Source organism: Ovis aries, chromosome 11, assembly GCF_016772045.2.
Source record: "Ovis aries strain OAR_USU_Benz2616 breed Rambouillet chromosome 11, ARS-UI_Ramb_v3.0, whole genome shotgun sequence".
Lineage (NCBI taxonomy): Eukaryota > Metazoa > Chordata > Mammalia > Artiodactyla > Bovidae > Ovis > Ovis aries.
The window spans coordinates 11,786,085-11,803,900 of record NC_056064.1 but is presented as its reverse complement, the minus strand read 5'-3'; the positions used below and the strand labels follow the sequence as shown (position 1 = coordinate 11,803,900).

Genomic DNA, 17,816 nt, shown 5'->3' with positions numbered 1-17,816 from the left:
TGACTGTCAACATCTGTGTTTTGTCCATAATTTTGAGGACTGTTTCAACTAGATTTGATAGTTTAGTTTGATGGTTATTTCTTCTTTCAGCAATTGTCAGCTCTCTTTGTTCATAGCTTTTGGCATTATTAATCTTATCCCTCTTGATTAATTGGGTACAGAGTTGTATTTTTGTGGGGGCAGTTTTCTGATCTATCACATCAGCTCAAATGGAGCAACTGAAAATTGTTTAAAATGTTACTGAGTTCTCCTTACCCTTACCTGTTTGAACTCTTCTTCCTTCTTCTGTTCTGCTCAATGTGAGAGCAGCTACTTTTAATTACTTTGTATTGAACTTAGTTTTCAATAGTATTTTTTTATAACTTTGATTTGTTTTTTCACCAGTTTCTGATAGAGAAAGAACAACAGCCTCTTTTGATCTTATAAATCCAGCCCAAAAGCCTATTTACTGGTCATTTGAGCATGTAAAATGCTCTCTATGATACGTGGTTTAGACAGTAACCTGTGAACATATATTAGCTCAGGCTGCCAGAAGGCAACACCATAGACTTGGTTGCTTAAATAACAGAAATCTCTTTCCTCACAGTGTTTGAAGCTGGAAGTCCAGAATCATGGTGTGGCTGATGGTTTATCCTGAGGTGTTTCTTCATCACTAACAAATGGCCACGTTCTTAACATGTCCTTGCATGGCCTTTCCTGGATGCAAGGGAGCAAGGAGAGAGAGAAAGCGAGCTATCTCTGTGGTGACTCTTCTTATGAGGACACTAATACTCTCACATCAGGGCCTTACCCATATGACCTCATGTAAACTTGATTACTTCCATAGATACACCACCCCCAGCTCCACATATAGCTCCCACCCCTAACTCCACATATAACCACACTAGGTTTCTGGCATTTCATTATAGGAATTTAGGGGCTCTACAGACATTTATTCTATAACCATATGTATGAAAATCATTCAGTCTTATTTTATCACAGCCCAATCCTAGGTTATTCTATTCAACTATGATTGTTGTATCATGTTCCATGTTTACTTCCATTTTAAGATATTCACATGTTTTGTGAGAAATGTTAATGATACAAACATCTTTCAACAACTTTATTATTATTGAGTGTATTGTCTAAAAGTATTACAGCATGGCACAGGTTTACCACCTCAACCTTATCGACATGTTTCCTCCCGTATTTGGCGATTCTAGTTATTTTTCAGCTCCTTAAACATGTTACATCATTTTACCTCTGCCGGGAATGCTCATTTTCCTGCCTCTTATTTATCTCTTGAAAGTGTTAGTTGCTCGGTCATGTCTGACTCTTTGGGGTTGCAAAGGAGCCACTAGGCTCCTCTGTCCATGGGGTTTCCCAGGCAAGAACACTGGAGTGGGTAGCCATTCCCTTCTCAGGGCATCATCCCAACCCAGAGATCCTATCCGGGTTCCCCCACACAGCAGGTAGTTTCTTTACTGTCTGAGCCACCAGGGAAGCCCTAGTGTCTCTTGAGTCCCATCTTAAGTATCATTTTGGGAAAACTTACCTGACCCTATGTAGGATATCATGTCCCCCCTTAACCTGGCTACTTAATAGGGCAAATGACTTAATCTGCTTGGATCACTCCCAGTACTTTCGTTTCTTCATCAATAAAATGAGGGCTGTACTGTCATCTAAAACAATACCTAAAATATAGTGAGACCTTAATAAATATTAACTGTTGTTGTTTGCTTTGTTGTTAACCTCCCTCTTCCTAGTTTTTAATTTATTTACACTCATCCAGAGTATCCTTTCAACATATTTTCTGTTCAGTTCAGTCGCTCAGTCATGTCTGACTCTTTGTGACCCCATGAACCGCAGCACACCAGGCCTCCCTGTCCATCACCAACCCCTGGAGTGCACTCAAACCCATGTCCATTGAGTTGGTGATGCCATCCAACCATCTCATCCTCTGTCGTCCCCTTTTCCTCCTGCCCTCAGTCTTTCCCAGCATCAAGGTCTTTTCCACTGAGTCAGCTCTTCACATCAGGTGGCCAAAGGATTGGAGTTTCGGCTTCAAAATCAGTCCTACCAATGAACACCCAGGACTGATCTCCTTTGGGATGGACTGGTTGGATCTTCTTGCAGTCCAACAGTATTCTCCAACACCACAGTTCAAAAGCATCAATACTTCGGTGCTCAGCTTACTTAATAGTCCAACTCTAACATCCATACATGACCACTGGAAAAACCATAGCTTTGTCTAGAAGGACCTTTGTTGGCAAAGGGATGTCTCTGCTTTTTAATATGCTGTCTAAGTTAGTCATAATTTTCCTTCCAAGGAGTAAGCGCCTTTTAATTTCATGGCTGCAGTCACCATCTGCAGTGATTTTGGAGCCCAGAAAAATAAAGTCAGCCACCGTTTCCACTGTTTCCCCATCTATTTCCCATGAAGTGATGGGACCGGATGCTGTGATCTTCGTTTTCTGAATGTTGAGCTTTAAGCCAACTTTTTCGCTCTCCTCTTTCACTTTCATCAAGAGGCTCTTTAGTTCTTCACTTTCTGCCATAAGGGTGGTGTCATCTGCATATCTGAGGTTATTGATATTTCTCTCAGCAATCTTGATTCCAGCTTGTGCTTCCTCCAGCCCAGCATTTCTCATGATGTACTCTGCATATAAGTTAAATAAGCAGGGTGACAGTATACAGCCTTGACGTACTCCTTTTCCTATTTGGAACCAGTCTGTTGTTCCATGTCCAGTTCTAACTGTTGCTTCCTCACCTGCATACAGACTTCTCAAGAGGCAGGTCAGGTGGTCTGGTATTCCTGTCTCTTTCAGAATTTTCCAGTTTCTTGTGATCCACACAGTCAAAGGCTTTGGCATAGTCAATAAAGCAGAAATAGATGTTTTTCTGGAACTCTCTTCCTTTTTTGATGATCCAGTGGATGTTGGCAATTTGATCTCTGGTTCCTCTGCCTTTTCTAAAACCAGCTTGAACATCTGGAAATTCACGATTCATGTATTGCTGAATCCTGGCTTGGAGAATTTTGAGATTACTTTGCTAGCGTGTGAGATGAGTGCAATTGTGCAGTAGCTTCAGCATTCTTTGGCATTGCCTTTCTTTGGGATTGGAATGAAAACTGACCTTTTCCAGTCCTGTGGCCACTGCTGAGTTTTCCAGATTTGCTGGCATATTGAGTGCAGCACTTTCACAGCATCATCTTTCAGGATTTGAAATAGCTCAACTGGAATTCTATTACCTCCACTAGCTTTGTTTGTAGTGATGCTTCCTAAGGCCCACTTGACTTCACATTCCAGGATGTCTGGCTCTAGGTGAGTGATCACTCCATCATGATTATCTGGATCTTGAAGCTCTTTTTTGTACAGTTCTTCTGTGTATTCTTGCCATCTCTTCTTAATATCTTCTGCTTCTGTTAGGTCCTTACCAGTTCTGTCCTTTATTGAGCCCATCTTTGCTTGGCATTTTCCCTTGGTATCTCTAATTTTCCTGAAGGGATCTCTGGTCTTTCCCATACTGTTGTTTTCCTCTATTTCTTTGCATTGATCACTGAGGAAGGCTTTCTTATCTCTCCTTGCTATTATGCTTTTGTTTTGTTCCCAGATATTATTAACCTGGTAATTTTCACATAGTTGGTAGTAAGTGTACATTGAGTAGTTACATTAATTAATTGTCTCATGTCTTTATAATCTTGGAAGTGTTAGTTGCTCAGTGGTGTTTGACTCCTTGGGACCCATGGATTGTAGCCCACCAGCTTCACTGTACATGGAATTCTCTAGGCAAGGATAAATGAGTAGGTAACCATTTCCTTCTCCAGGGGCTTTTTCCCACCCAGGGATCAAACCTGAGTCCCCTCTTACAGGCAGATTCTTATCATAGTTTGAGCCACCAGGTACAGGAGGCTGTGACCAAAATTATCTCAAAGGAAAAGAAATGAAAGAAGGCAAAGTGATTGTCTGAGGAGGCCTTGCAGATAGCTGAGGAAAGAAGAGAATTGAAAAGAAAAGGAAAAATATACCCAACTAACTGAATGTAAAGTTCAAGAGAATAGCAATGAGAGATAAGAAAGCCTTCTTATGTGAATAGTGGAAAGAAATGGAGGAGGACAATAGAATGGGAAAGACTAGACATCTCCCCAAGAAAATTGGAGATACCAGGGGAGCATTTCATGCAAAAATGGGCACAATAAAGGACAGAAATGGCAAGGACCTAACAGAAGCTAAAGAGATTAAGAAGAGGTTGCAGGAAGACTTGGAAAAACTGTACAACAAGGGTCTTAATCACCCAGATAACCACAATGGTGTGGTCACTCAACTAGAACCAGACATCCTGGAGTGTGAAGTCATTTGGGCATTAGGAAGCATTACTATGAACAAAGCTAATGGGGGTGATGGAATTCCAGCTGAGCTGTTTAAAATCCTAAAAAATGAGGCTATTAAAGTGCTCCACTCAAGATGCCAGCAAATTTGGAAAACTCAACAGTGGCTACAGGACTGGAAAAGGTCAGTTTTTATTGCAATCTCAAAGAAGGGTGATGCTGAAGAATGGTCAAACTGCTGTTAATAGCACTCATTTCACATGCTAACAAGATAATGCTCAAACTCCTTCAAGCTAGGCTTCAGCAGTATGTGAACTGACAACTTTCATATGTGCAAGCTGGACTTACAAAAGCAGAGGAGCATCCATTGGCTCACCAACATCCAACAGATCACAGGAAAAGCACGAATTCCAGAAAAACATCTGCATCTGCCTCATTGACTACGCTAAAGCCTTTGACTGTGTGGATCACAACCAACTGGAAAATTCTGAAAGAGATAGAAATACTGGACCAATTACCTGCCTGCTGAGAAACCTGTGTGCAGGTCAAGAAGTAACAGTCAGAACTGGATGTGAAACAGCCGACTAGTTAAAAATTGAGAAAGGAGTTCACCAAGGCTGTATACTGTCACCCTACTTATTTAACATCTATGCAGAGTACATCATGAGAAAATGGGGGCTGGATGAAGCACACACTGGAATCAAGATTGCTGGGAGAAGTATCAACAACCTCAGATAAGCAGATTATACCACTCTAGTGGCAGAAACCAAAGAGGAACTAAAGAACCTCCTGATGAGGTGGAAAAGGAGAGTGATAAGGCTGGCTTAAAACTCAATTTTCAGAAAACTAAGATCATGGCATCTGGTCCCATCATTTGATGGCAAATAGATGGGGAAAAAGTAGAAACAGTAGCAGACTTTATTTTCTAGGGCTCCAAAATCACTGCAGATGGTGACTGCAGCCATGAAATTAAAAGACGCTTACTCCTTGGATGAAAAGCTATGGCAATCTAGACAGTGTATTAAAAAGAGACATTACTTTGCCAACAATGGTCCATCTAGTCAAAGCTATGGTTTTTCCTGTAGTCATGGATGGATGTGAGAGTTGTTCCATAAGGAAAGCTGAGCATCAAAAAATTGATGCTTTTGAAGTGTGGTGTTGGAGAAGACTCTTGAGAGTCCCTTGGATGACAAGGAGATCAAGCCAGTCAATCCTAAAGGAAATCAGTCCTAAATATTCATTATAAGGACTTTTGCTGAAGCTCCAACACTTTGGTCACCTGATGTGAAGAGCTGACTCATTAGAAAAGACCTTGATGCTGGGAAAGATTGAGGGCAGGAGGAGAAGAGGGCAGTAGAGGATGAGATGGCTGGATGGCATCACAGACTCAGTGGTTTGCATTTGAATAAACTGAGTGAGATAGTAAAGGACAGGGAAGTCTGACATGCTGCAATCTGTGGATCGCAAAGAGCTGGACATGACTGAGCAACTGAACAGCAACATAATCGGGCCATGATAAGGGATTAATTTAATGTACTTAGTCGTTCGTGAATAAAACCAACTTATTTCCAATTTCTGATTTGAACAAAAATTGTCTCCCTCCCTCAATTGTGGGATTGTTCCATGATGCAAATTATATTAAATGTAGGTGCATATCACACGTAATTAAATATTGAAATTAAAAGTATCTTGTGGAAACTACATTACATTTTTGTGACTTGGTACACTAGATGGGAATATTATTAGTTTCATGACATTTGACATCAAAGAAGATATGTATTTTTAATTAATTAGTTTAGAAATTAGAAACATAAGGAAGAAATTCTCAGCTCTCTGCAGTGTGGCCTGATGTTTCTCACAGACCTGTTGTCTTTAATTCAGTAAATAATTGTTCTGCTTTCCAGAGGCGTTACTTCTGCCAGCTGAGTAGCCTAGAGCTGTGAAGGGCAACACATCCACGTCTTAAATAATTACCCTTCCTTGGCAGGGAAATTGCTTTTCCATCCATTAATAAGAGGAAAATGAATGTTGGGTCTCTAGTAAAGTAGATTAAACATGAACCCCTCTGAATGCTTGGCTGCATCTTTAACAGACTTGGCATTTTTCTGGTTATTTAAATTCTATATATTGAAAGGTGCTGGTGGTCTTGGGTTAATCATTTAAATAGTCGGATTTTTTGTTTGTTTGTTTTTTGTAGTTTTCCCCATTGATCATAGCAAATGGTCAGTAAAATACCTTGTCTTGATTTTTGTTAACATTTACAATGTCTCCTCAATTTAGAGAATTAGGCGGCTTTAGGATTTTCCTCTCACCTGACAGTTTCAGGTGTCTTAGTGTTAGTCACGTATGCTGTGTCACTAGCAGTGCAGAAGCAGCTTGAAGAATTTATTGCCTCCTCCCCGACCCTTTCGTGGGGATGTTTCCATTAGAAGTCTGTAGTTACTCTCCTGTTTTTTCGTCTTGTAAAGTGATATCTTTTACTCACGTAATGAGTTACTCCCTGAAGAATTTGTTGTGTTCGCTCTGCATTCATTGTGGCAGTGGGTTATATGAGAGTCAGAGGGAATTTTTCAGGTGTGATTGGCCATAAAGTACAGCAGGCAGCATGCCCGCAGTCATTTTAGGGTCCCATCAAAATGTTTAATTCCTTTAAAATGCAAAAAAAATATAAAGTTTTAATGGAATGCCTTAATATCCATAATATACATTTAAACCAGCAACTGTAGTCATAAAATAGTTTTTTCATGGAAGAGGGGGCCAATGAAGGCAAAAATGTCCAGGGTATATGAAAGTCCTAATGCAGCCCTGGACTCTGAATGTCCGTCAATAAGAAGGAACCCTGCTGCTTCACTATCACCACTGCTACAGCAAAGGTGCTCAGGTAATCCTGAATGGATTAATGAAAGATGAGAATACATACAGTGGCATACCTACCATGTAAAAATGTGAGGCAAATATAAATGCCCATAACACTGCAGCTGCAAGTATCTATTAGATCCAGTATTACATTTTGAAAAAGGTAAAAAAGGATGTCTATAACCAAGTAGATACAGGCGAAGTAGCCAAGGTTGAACTGTACTTTTGCTTATCAGGACAACTTTAAAATGGTTAAGCCTTGACTATCATTGTCCCTTTCTCTTTCCACTCTTCTTATATACTCTGGCCCTTCTCCAGCTTCAGGCTTCTTTCAGTTTCCTCGTTCAGATTGGTCTATATTCTTGCCATATATTAAATATATGTATATACATGTTGGAGGTTTCCCTGGTGGCTCAGACAGTAAAGAATCTGCCTGCAATTCAGGATACTGGGGTTTGATTCCTGGGTTGGGAAAATCCTCTGGAGAAGGAAATGGCAACCTACTCCAGTATTCTTGCCTGGAGAATCCCATGGACAGACGAGCTTGGCGGGCTACAGTCCATGGAGTCACACACAGTTGGACATGACTGAGTGACTAATACTCTATCTGTACATATTATTTATATATATATACACACACACACATATAAATATATATATATTTTTAAATAGTTTGACCAGTATTCTGAAAAATTTTCAAGGATATATGTATTTCAAAGAACATATATTAAATTCAGTATGATGCATACTTATGGTGGGGAAAGGATGGCAATGGGGAATGGATTTAGGAATGGAAGATGAAAAAGAAGACATAAAAACAGCAGTCTACTCAAACTCTTACCAACAGCATAGAAGAAATAATATTATTATTTAATAAAAAATAAACTAGGTTCCCCCCACTCCCATGTCATCCCTTTGATTATTTCATGGGAAGATTTTGATTATTCTTGTTATTGTTGTTAGTCTTTCTTTTCAAATCATATCTTTTTGATGGGCTAAGAAAAATATTTGCTACATTTGCAAATATTCCTAAAGTGAAAGTGCTAAGTGAGATGACCCAGTTTTATCTTCCATCTAATTGTTATGTGTTAAACAGTTTCTGATCTCCCCTGTCAGAACTCTGAACTAAATCTGTTGTATTTTTGTGTATACAAAGTGGAATTCATGAATAATGCTGCTCTGACCATCATTTGGCCAGTTTGCACATCTGAGGCTTGTAGCCCTCTTTCTTGACTCCTTTCTATGTATTGTCATTTCATATACATCCCTCTGTGACTGCTATGTTTTTTGATGTGTCTTTTTTTTCCACTAGTAGGGGTAGAGTTTTAACTTTCTAACTGCTCTATTTACCATCTTATCATCTCTCTCTCCTTTCACTCTAGCTAAAGCCATAAAAATTATCTTGTTCCCTCATCCTTGTTATTGTTTTGGTTCATCTTCATTTTTCTTGGGCTGTAGCTACATGATACAGATTGTGTGTACAAAGGTGTGTATAGTTTGGTGAATTTCTACACACACATACATACACACATATCCACCTCTGTATACATTCCATCCAGAAAATTTTAAGTTTCTATTTTCATGCATCTCTGAAGTATATCAAATGGCGTTCCTTTGGAAATTCCTAAATTTCCAAATTTACCTTTCAAATTAAATCTTAAAATCTTAATATATAAAATGTGTCTTCTAAGCAGACTGATCTGTCTACCAAATTCCTGTTAACCTTCATTGATTTTGTATTTTATTATGAACTTGTGGCAGTGATTGTCTGTGACATTAAGTTAGTACTGCTTTTGTGTTTGTGTATTTGTATCTGTATAGGGCAATAGCATTGTGCTGGTACATAATAATGTCCCCAAGAACTACTTCATCTAAAAATTGTACATTTTTGCCATCCTTGTGACCTCTATGTTGTGATGATTATAATATTATATGATAAGAAAAATCATATATTTAGTTATGAGAGAAAACCACATTTTCATAAAGATATTTTATCACTTTTGTGCTTTGACATCCTATTAGTATTTTGTGTTAATATTGTTCAGTATTAGTTAACTTTATTAAGTGAATGTTTAAACCAGAAGTAATCAACAGAAGCTTATTCTAAAATGATATGGAGATTCAAAGGATCTAAAATAGTCAAATCAATCTTGAAAAAGATGAATAAATTAAAAATAGTGACACTACCTAAATTTCTGACTTACTTAAATATATACTTTTAAAAATAAGTATTTAGTAATGTAGAAAGGATGGTTTTGGGTAAGTATAGTCATAGATGGATGGAATAAAGTCCAGGAATTGATCAAACTCTTATGATGATTTGATTTTTGACCAAAGTGTTAAGTAATTCACTATAGGGATAGCATGATTTTCTCAAGAGATGGTCCTAGAACACCTGGTATATCCATTTGGTGAAAAGTCAGCTGGTTTCTCCAGTGATCATGTATGGATGTGAGAACTGGCCCACGAAGAAGGTTGAGTGCTGAAGAATTGACGGTTTTTAATTGTGGTGTTGGAGAAGACCCTTGGACAAAAGGAGATCAAATAAGTCAACTCTAAAAGAAATCAACTCTGAATATCTTTGGAAGGATTTACGCTGAAGCTGAAACTCCAGTCCTTTGGCCACCTGATATGAAGAGCTGACTCATTGGAAATGAGCTTAATACTGGGAATGATTGAGGGCAGGTGGAGAAGAGGGTGGCAGAGGATGAGATGGTTGGATAGCATCACTGACTCAATGGACATGAATTTGAGCAAACTCTGGGAGATGTTGAAGGACCCAGGAGCCTGTTATGCTCCATGGGGTCACGAAGAGTTGGATACAACTTAGCTACTGAACAACAGCAAAACTTTTCCTTAACACCATACACAAAAATTTAACTCAAAATCACTCATACGCTTAATTTAAAACCTAATACTATAAATCTTCAAAAAGAAAATGTAAGGATTGTATCATTGTAACTCAGGAGGCATAGAGGACGATTTCTTAGATAGGACACCAAAGAAACAAACCATCAGATTGGTCTTCATTACTTGGGAAACTTATGGTGAAGCAAATGAACTGGTATATATAAGCTATAAGTATATGTCTGAGATATATATATACACACACACATATACATTTTTTAATATTTTTATAATGTGATAAAATATAATTTTAATGTATATAAAATGAAGACAAAACAATTTAAAATAAGAAAAGGATTTGAACAGTAAAGTCAAGGAAATATGCAAGTAACTATTTAGCACCCAGCATCATTGATCGCCAAGGAGCATAGCATTTTTAAACCATAAGAAACCCACCAAATACTCACTGAGGTGATTAAATTTAAGAATATCAGCAACACCAAATGTTGCAAAATTATGGAGTTCATGGGAAAGAAAGTAAAATGATACCACTGCCTTGAAAAAACATTTTCTCAGTTTCTTATCAAATTAAATATGCCTCAGCTCAGTTCAGTCGCTCATTCGTGTCTGACTCTTTGTGACCCCATGGACACAGCAGGTTTCCCTGTCCTTTACTATCTCCCAGAGCTTGCTCAAACTCATGTCCATTGAGTTGGTGATGTCATCCACCATCTCATCCTCTGTCGTCCCCTTCTCCTGCTGCCTTCAGTCTTTCCCAGCATCAGGGTCTTTTCTAGTGAGTCAGTTCTTCGCATCAGGTGGTCAAAGTATTGGAGCTTCAGCGTCAGTCCTTCCAGTGAATATTCAGGGTTGATTTTCTTTAGGATGGACTGGTTTGATCTCCTTGCAGTCCAAGGGACTCTGAAGAGTCTTCTCCAACACCACAGTTCCTCCTCCAGGGGATCTTCCTGACCCAGGGATCAAACCTGCATCTCCTGTGTTGGCAGGCAGATTCTCTACCATTAATGCCACCGTTAATTTGTAATGACAGAAAGTCAATCAGTGGTTGCCGGGGCCAGGTGATGGGGAGGGGATGGACTGCAAATAGAAGAGAATTTTTTCACGTGTTCTCTATCTTGATTATGGCCTTTGGATGTGGCCATTGGATATGGCCAAAGATATCTTCAGAATGGTAACAATTTCATGTTATGTAAAGTGAAAGGAAGAAAGTAATTATTTAAATAAAGATGTTAGGATGTTTGCAAATTACAAACTTTAATAATTTTTAGGTTTTCATCTCTATAGGTGTTGATGAGAAAGTATTAAATTTGCAATAATTAATACTAAAATGTACAGTTATTTATGAGTGATGATAATCTGAATTCCCTGTAAAGATTTCCATTTGACCCGACATATCAGTGGTTGTGTCTGTTTTTGGAGGAGAGTGTGAATAAGCTGGTAATTTGTCTTCCAGTTCATATGTGTGCATGTGATAAAGAACCATACAATTAGGTAGGTGTTATAAATAGGATATGGCAGAAAAGACATCCCTACTCAAGTTTCCAAGATTTTATAGCATATGCCCAGTCGAGGTTTGCTACTCTTTAATTTTGCCTTTTGGGCTAACCAGCTGACGCCCAGTTGAAAAGACTTATGTTCTTATGAGGCCACAAAAGCCCTAATGTTCAGTCTTCAGCTACCTCAGATTTTGGGGAACGCCATGTACCATCAGCAGCTTTAGTCCCTACCCTCTAATGCTAGCGCTCATCTATCAAACTTAAGGCTGAGAGTGAAGGAAAGGAAGCTTCCAGATAAACATACAGCAGCGCCTAAACAGCTAATCACTCTAGGCTTCCGCTTCCAGGCCCTATAATTAGAAGTCCTTCTTTTCCTTGTATTCCCAGATGACGCAAATGCTTTTTGTGGCTTGGCACCTCATTTGGGGCGTGGGTTTAGTTTATGGCCAGGCTGGAGTCTGGTTTAGTCTTCTGATGCTGCATAAATAGTTCTCAAGCCACAGTCTACTCTGTACAAGTTTTTCCTTTTATGTATATCTGCTTTTTAACTTGTTTTCTAGAAAAAAAAAAAAAACCAGCTTGTCATTTCTTCCTGCAGAATGTGTGCAAAAGAGGAAATTATAAATTCAAAGGAAGCATATTATTGGTATAGTACTACACTAGCTATTTCCTCCTTTCCTCTCGATAAATTAAAAAAAATTATTTTAAAGTTTTGTCAAAATGTTGGACTTATTTCTGAGTTATATAAGCTGTATTTGCATGAATAAGTGGAAGAAAACGTTTTGAGACAGGATACAAGAAGATAATCAGGATAGATTTTCAATGGCTAATTCTCTTAAAATTTGAAGTTGTTTTGCATACCAGTTTGAAAAACTAGGAGCATGTTGAAAAGTTTGTATTTGTGATTATCTTTCATATGCAAAACAATAAGAGTCTTGATTTGGCTAATAGGGACTACTATGTGAATGCTAATTATGAGTAAATCATTGATACGCTAATAAAAGAAAGTGAAGTTTATGTTTGGGAATGAGTAATATATTTGTGCTATAAATACAAGTGCATCACATTTCCTGTCATAATGATGTTTCCACTGAATTGTTTTTCATGTGCAGAAATAATTTTGCTGTGGGAATGTGGAATCAAAACATAGTAGTAGAATTGTGATAATTCAGACTTACTATAACTAAGTAAAAAATAGGAGTCAAGAAATACTGTCCACAAAAAGAACATGTCCAATCTTTGAAATTTATTGTATGAATAACAACAGTATTTATTGACCTCATGCTAATAGCTGTGCACAGAATGGTTGGCAATGTTAAATAAATTGTTATAGATCTCAATAAGTGACATGGTTCATCATCTAAAATGTATTCTCTCGGAAATAGCCAAGATACTGGCATCTAAAATGCTATTTTTAATCAAATATAATGACTGGAGCTGTACCATATGTTAGCCAATAAATAGAAAACTCATATATACTTCACCTTCCCATATAAATGCCCACTTTATCTTTCCATAGATGCTTGATATTCTTTCAACAAAGAAGTTTTAAGAATTACAAAATATGATTTTGCTTCTGTTTCTCACAGAAAGCAAATATATTCTGGACAAAATATTAACAAACACAAACATTCTAATATGTATATTTTAATTTCTGGAAAAACCAGTAAAACCAATAAATAAGTTAAAATTTTATATTAAAAATAGTGAAATTATCTAAAAAAGGGAAGGAAGTAAGAGCAGATAAATAAGTAAAAGTAAAAACAAGTGTGAAATTTAAGAGATAACCAACAAAGACCTACTGTATTACACAGAGACCTCTACTCAATATTCTGTAAAATCCTAAATGGGAAAAGGACTTGGAAAAGAATAGATCCATGTATAACTGATCCACTGTGCTGTACACTTGAAACTAACATAGCGTTGTTAATCAGCTGTACTCCAGTAGCAAGTAAAATTTTTTAAAAAATCAAGGGGAAAAAACCCACAAGGGTACAATCAGAAAAATAATAAAAGGTAACAATATGGTAGATGTAAATCCAGCCTTACCCTCAAGTTACACTAAACGTGACTGATCTATAAACAGTAATTAAAAGTTTGAGATAGGAATAAAAAAACCCCAAACTGAACCCCAGTTATTATCCAAAACAGAGTCATTTTATAATTATATTGACTGTGAAAGTAAAATGAAAAAGTAGTGATATTAATACCAAAGAAAGTTGGCTTCAGAATAAGGGAAATACTAAGGTCAAAAGGGGACATTATGATAAAAGAGGTGATTCACCAAGAAGTCGTAACAATCCTAAACGTGTATGAACCTAAAAAAATAGGGCTCAAATTTAGGGAGCTTATATAACTGAAAAAAATATCCATAATTATGGTTGGAGATGTCAACTCCTACTCAATAATAGAAAACAAAAGTAGGCAAACAAGTAAGGATGTTAAAGATCCAGTAACATATCAGTTAACTTAATTGACACTGATAGAATTCACCAAGTGTTCAGGTGTACAAGGAACCCTTAGCAAGATATGTTGTTCTGAGATATAAAACAAACTTTAATTTCTTATCATAATGGAATTAAACTTGAAATTAGTATATGAATGATAACTGGAATATACCCAAACATTTGGAAACTAAACAACATATCTTCCTGACATAATAATCTAAGCTTCAGCTTTTAAGAAACTTGAAGAAATGGAAAATAAAACTAAAGCAAGGGCAATGAAGGAAATAGTAACAGATGGTCATGATAGCAAAAGAAGGAAGATAAATCAGTGAAATGGAAAAGAGAAAACCAGTGACACCATAATGGTTTCTTTGAGAAGTTCTAGCTAGACTGACCAAGAAAAAAAGAGAAAGGATACAAAATTTCAATATCCTGAATGAAAAATTGGACATTACTAAAGACCCTACAGACTATTTCCTTGAGTTACAGAGAGTAATTCTTCCAAGAAAAAACATTACAATATATTTTACATTATAAAAATTATGCTACATTTTATATTAACAAAATTTAAAGAGAAATTAAATTACTATATCTGAAAGTCTTCACACAAACACAGAAAAGGCCCACATAGTTTCACTGGAAAATTCTACTGGACATTTATTAAAGTATTTCCTCTAGAAATAAGATAAAAGGAACATTATGCAACCAAACCCGCTCTACCCTAGTACCAGAAACAGACAAACACAGTATTAGAAAAGGAAATTACAAACCAGTATCCCCCAGGAACACATTCACAGCAACAAAATAGTAGCTAATTCGGTGCAGCAGCATGTAATAAAGGATTTTGACAAAGTGGAGTTTATTCCAGAAATGCAAGATTGTTCCACATTTGATAACCTTTCATTATTAAAATGCACCATACTAATTGACCAAAGAAGAAAAACCACATAATCATCTCATAGGTGCAGAAAAGCATTAGACAAAATTTGACATCTGTTTATTATTAAAACTCTCAACAAATTAGAAGGAGAAAATGATGTCCTTAAGTTGATACATAGCATTTACAGAAAATCTACAACTAGTATCATGCGTAAAGATTGAATATTTTTTTCTGAAACATGGAACAAGGCATGAATATTGCCTCTCGTCATTTTTGTTTACCTCAGCAAAAATAGCAGGTCAAGAGAATAAAAAGGCGTGTAGTTCTTGTAGTGTGGAAAGGAGAAAAATCAAACTATGTCTATTCACATACTATATGTTCAGAAAGAAAATTCCATGTACTCTATGTAAAAGCTCATAGAATTTGTAGAGTATGTAGGTATGCATACAGTTCAGTTTAGTCGCTCAGTTGTGTCTGACTCTTTGCGACCCCATGGACTGCAGCATGCCAGGCCTCCCTGTCCATCACCAACTCACAGAGCTTACTCATACTCATGTCCATCGAGTCAGTGATGCCATCTAACCATTTCATCCTCTGTCATCCCCTTCTCGTCCTGCCTTCAATCTTTCCCAGCATCAGGGTCTTTTCTAGTGAGTGAGTTCTTTGCATCAGGTGGCCAAAGTATTGGAGTTTCAGCTTCAGCATCTGTCCTTCTGATGAATATTTAGGACTGATTTCCTTTAGAATAGACTGGTTGGATCTCCTTGCATACAAATATTTATATAAATATCAGTTACATCTCTATATACTTCCAAGGAAAATTTGGTAATTGAAATAAGAGTACCATTGATAGTAGCACTAAGGAAATATAATCGATATGCTAAAATAGAAAAAGCAAGACATATCAAGAAATATGCGATGTTCATAGATCAGATGACTCATTATTGTTAAGATGTTCGTTATCCCCATTATATAGATATCGAAAACCTGAATCTGTGTTTGGAAAGGCAAAGGATTTAGAATAGCTAAACCAATCTTGGAAAAGGTCAGAAAACAAAGACTTGCTGTATGTGATTTCCAAGTTATAGTGTTAAGAAAGTGTGATATTAGTGAATGATAGACACAGATATCAATGGAATAGAATAGGACTTCCAGAAAAACACGCACCCTAATATGGCCAGTCGATCTTTGGCATGTTGACATTGAATGTAGAATAAAAGATAAAAAATTTAATGAGTAAAGATTAGCCTCTTCAAGAAATCCTGCTGAGACAATTGAACATCATTTTCAAAAAAGATAATTTCTAATACCTCACACTTTGTACAAAAATTAACACAAAATTGATGAAAGACCTAAATGTAAAATATAAAACTGTGAAATTGAACAGGAAACCAAAATTTTTGTGACCTTGTATTAGGTGCATAATTCTTAGCTATGACATCTCATCAAAATTTGCTTTGTGAAAGACAGTAGGGAATTTAAATAAATAGGCAAAGTGGAGAAAAGTTTTAAACTAGTGGATTGAGTAGGGTACAATTAGTTGTAATAGTACTTAAATTGGAACTTAGAATTCAGGTTTTGAGAAATGGAAAAAGTGAAAGTGGGTTTTAATTCCATGGAGGAAAGTCTTTCACATTCTTTGTTATCAGATTTGCTATTTTAAAATGCTTGTGAACTCTGTGATTCCAGCATTGTAAACTTTTCTCTACTAGTTGCATGAGAACATCATAAAACCTTGACATGTAAGTATGTCACTATACTTGAATACTGATGTGACCTTAAGGTTTTGTATTCCCATGGGAAAAAAATTCCTGTGTTTTAATTTTTTTTAATTGTAGGAAGTTCTTATATATTTGGTTACTTTTTCCCTTCAGTAATATTTTAAAGTATGATGAATGCCTTGTGAAAATATTTTATCCACATACATAATGGTGTTTATTTTTACCCTTTTTTGGTGTGTCCTTCAGGAATGCTTCTAGTCACAACAGATACCCTTGGCCATGACTTCCACGTCTTCCAAATTTTGACTCATCCTTGGTCCTCATCACAAAGTGCTGTCCATCATTTATATACTCTTCACAGGGGAGAAACTGAAGCCAAAGTAAGTTGTATATTTTTTCACAAGGTGTTTTCTTTGTGTAATATGACATCTAATCCAGAGGTTATTTATATCATACTGGAGCTTAACGTTAATGTTGGTGAGTTAATACTGTTTTTTAGACTGGGTCAGATAATTAAGAACTTTATCCTATTTTGACCCAGTTAATAATATAAGCAGTAGGTGAACCATGAACGTTGATAAAACAGAAGTTCTATTTATTCTTCTCTTCCTGTGCCCAAACCGTTCTTTTGTTTGTTTTCTTCAAGTCCAGTCTATTAGGCATATATTCTGCAATCATGCTGAAGTAGTTATTGGTGAAATGATATGATATGTCTGGTTTGCTTTTGAATGTTCTGGCAGAACAAAATAAACTAAGACATAAGTTGAAAACAATATGCAAAGTGTTAATGATAGTCAAAGCTAGGTGATGTTGATGTTGGTGGTTCATTATAACAGTCTTTAGACTTAGTGTGTATTAAGAAATTCCTCTAATAGAAAGTAAAAATAAAGCAGTACCTTTCACCAGCATTATGCTGTGTTACTCACTTTTACTGTTTTATAGCAGACTTATTATTCATTTTTGAAAACATTTTCAGCTATTGAGCATTTTCTCATTGAAATGCATTTTAGTTATGGGGTAATATAAAGAATATTGAGTTATGTAACACTATTTTGAAGTTATATAAAGAATATTTTGAAGTTTTTAATTTGAATTACATTGAAATTACATTTTAATGCAGTTAGAATTTGCATCATTAATTATAGAATTTTTACATCTAGGAATTATTACATTTTAAAATTATTATTGCTGAGGTATAATAGGTTATATATTGTTTTGTATTAGATTTGTGTTTTCCTGCTT

The 17,816-nt window shown here is 36.5% G+C and overlaps 1 protein-coding gene across 24 annotated transcripts in view; it reads left to right on the top strand.

Moving 5' to 3' along the window:
- The window catches only part of BCAS3 (BCAS3 microtubule associated cell migration factor), a 607,379-nt gene that overhangs the window by 203,448 nt on the left and 386,115 nt on the right, over positions 1-17,816 (top strand). For all 24 annotated transcript variants that reach the window (XM_042255345.2, XM_042255347.2, XM_042255339.2 and 21 more), the window contains exon 14: positions 16,821-16,954. In XM_042255345.2, coding sequence (XP_042111279.1) covers positions 16,821-16,954 — 134 coding nt within the window. The remainder of the gene's footprint in view (positions 1-16,820; positions 16,955-17,816) is intronic.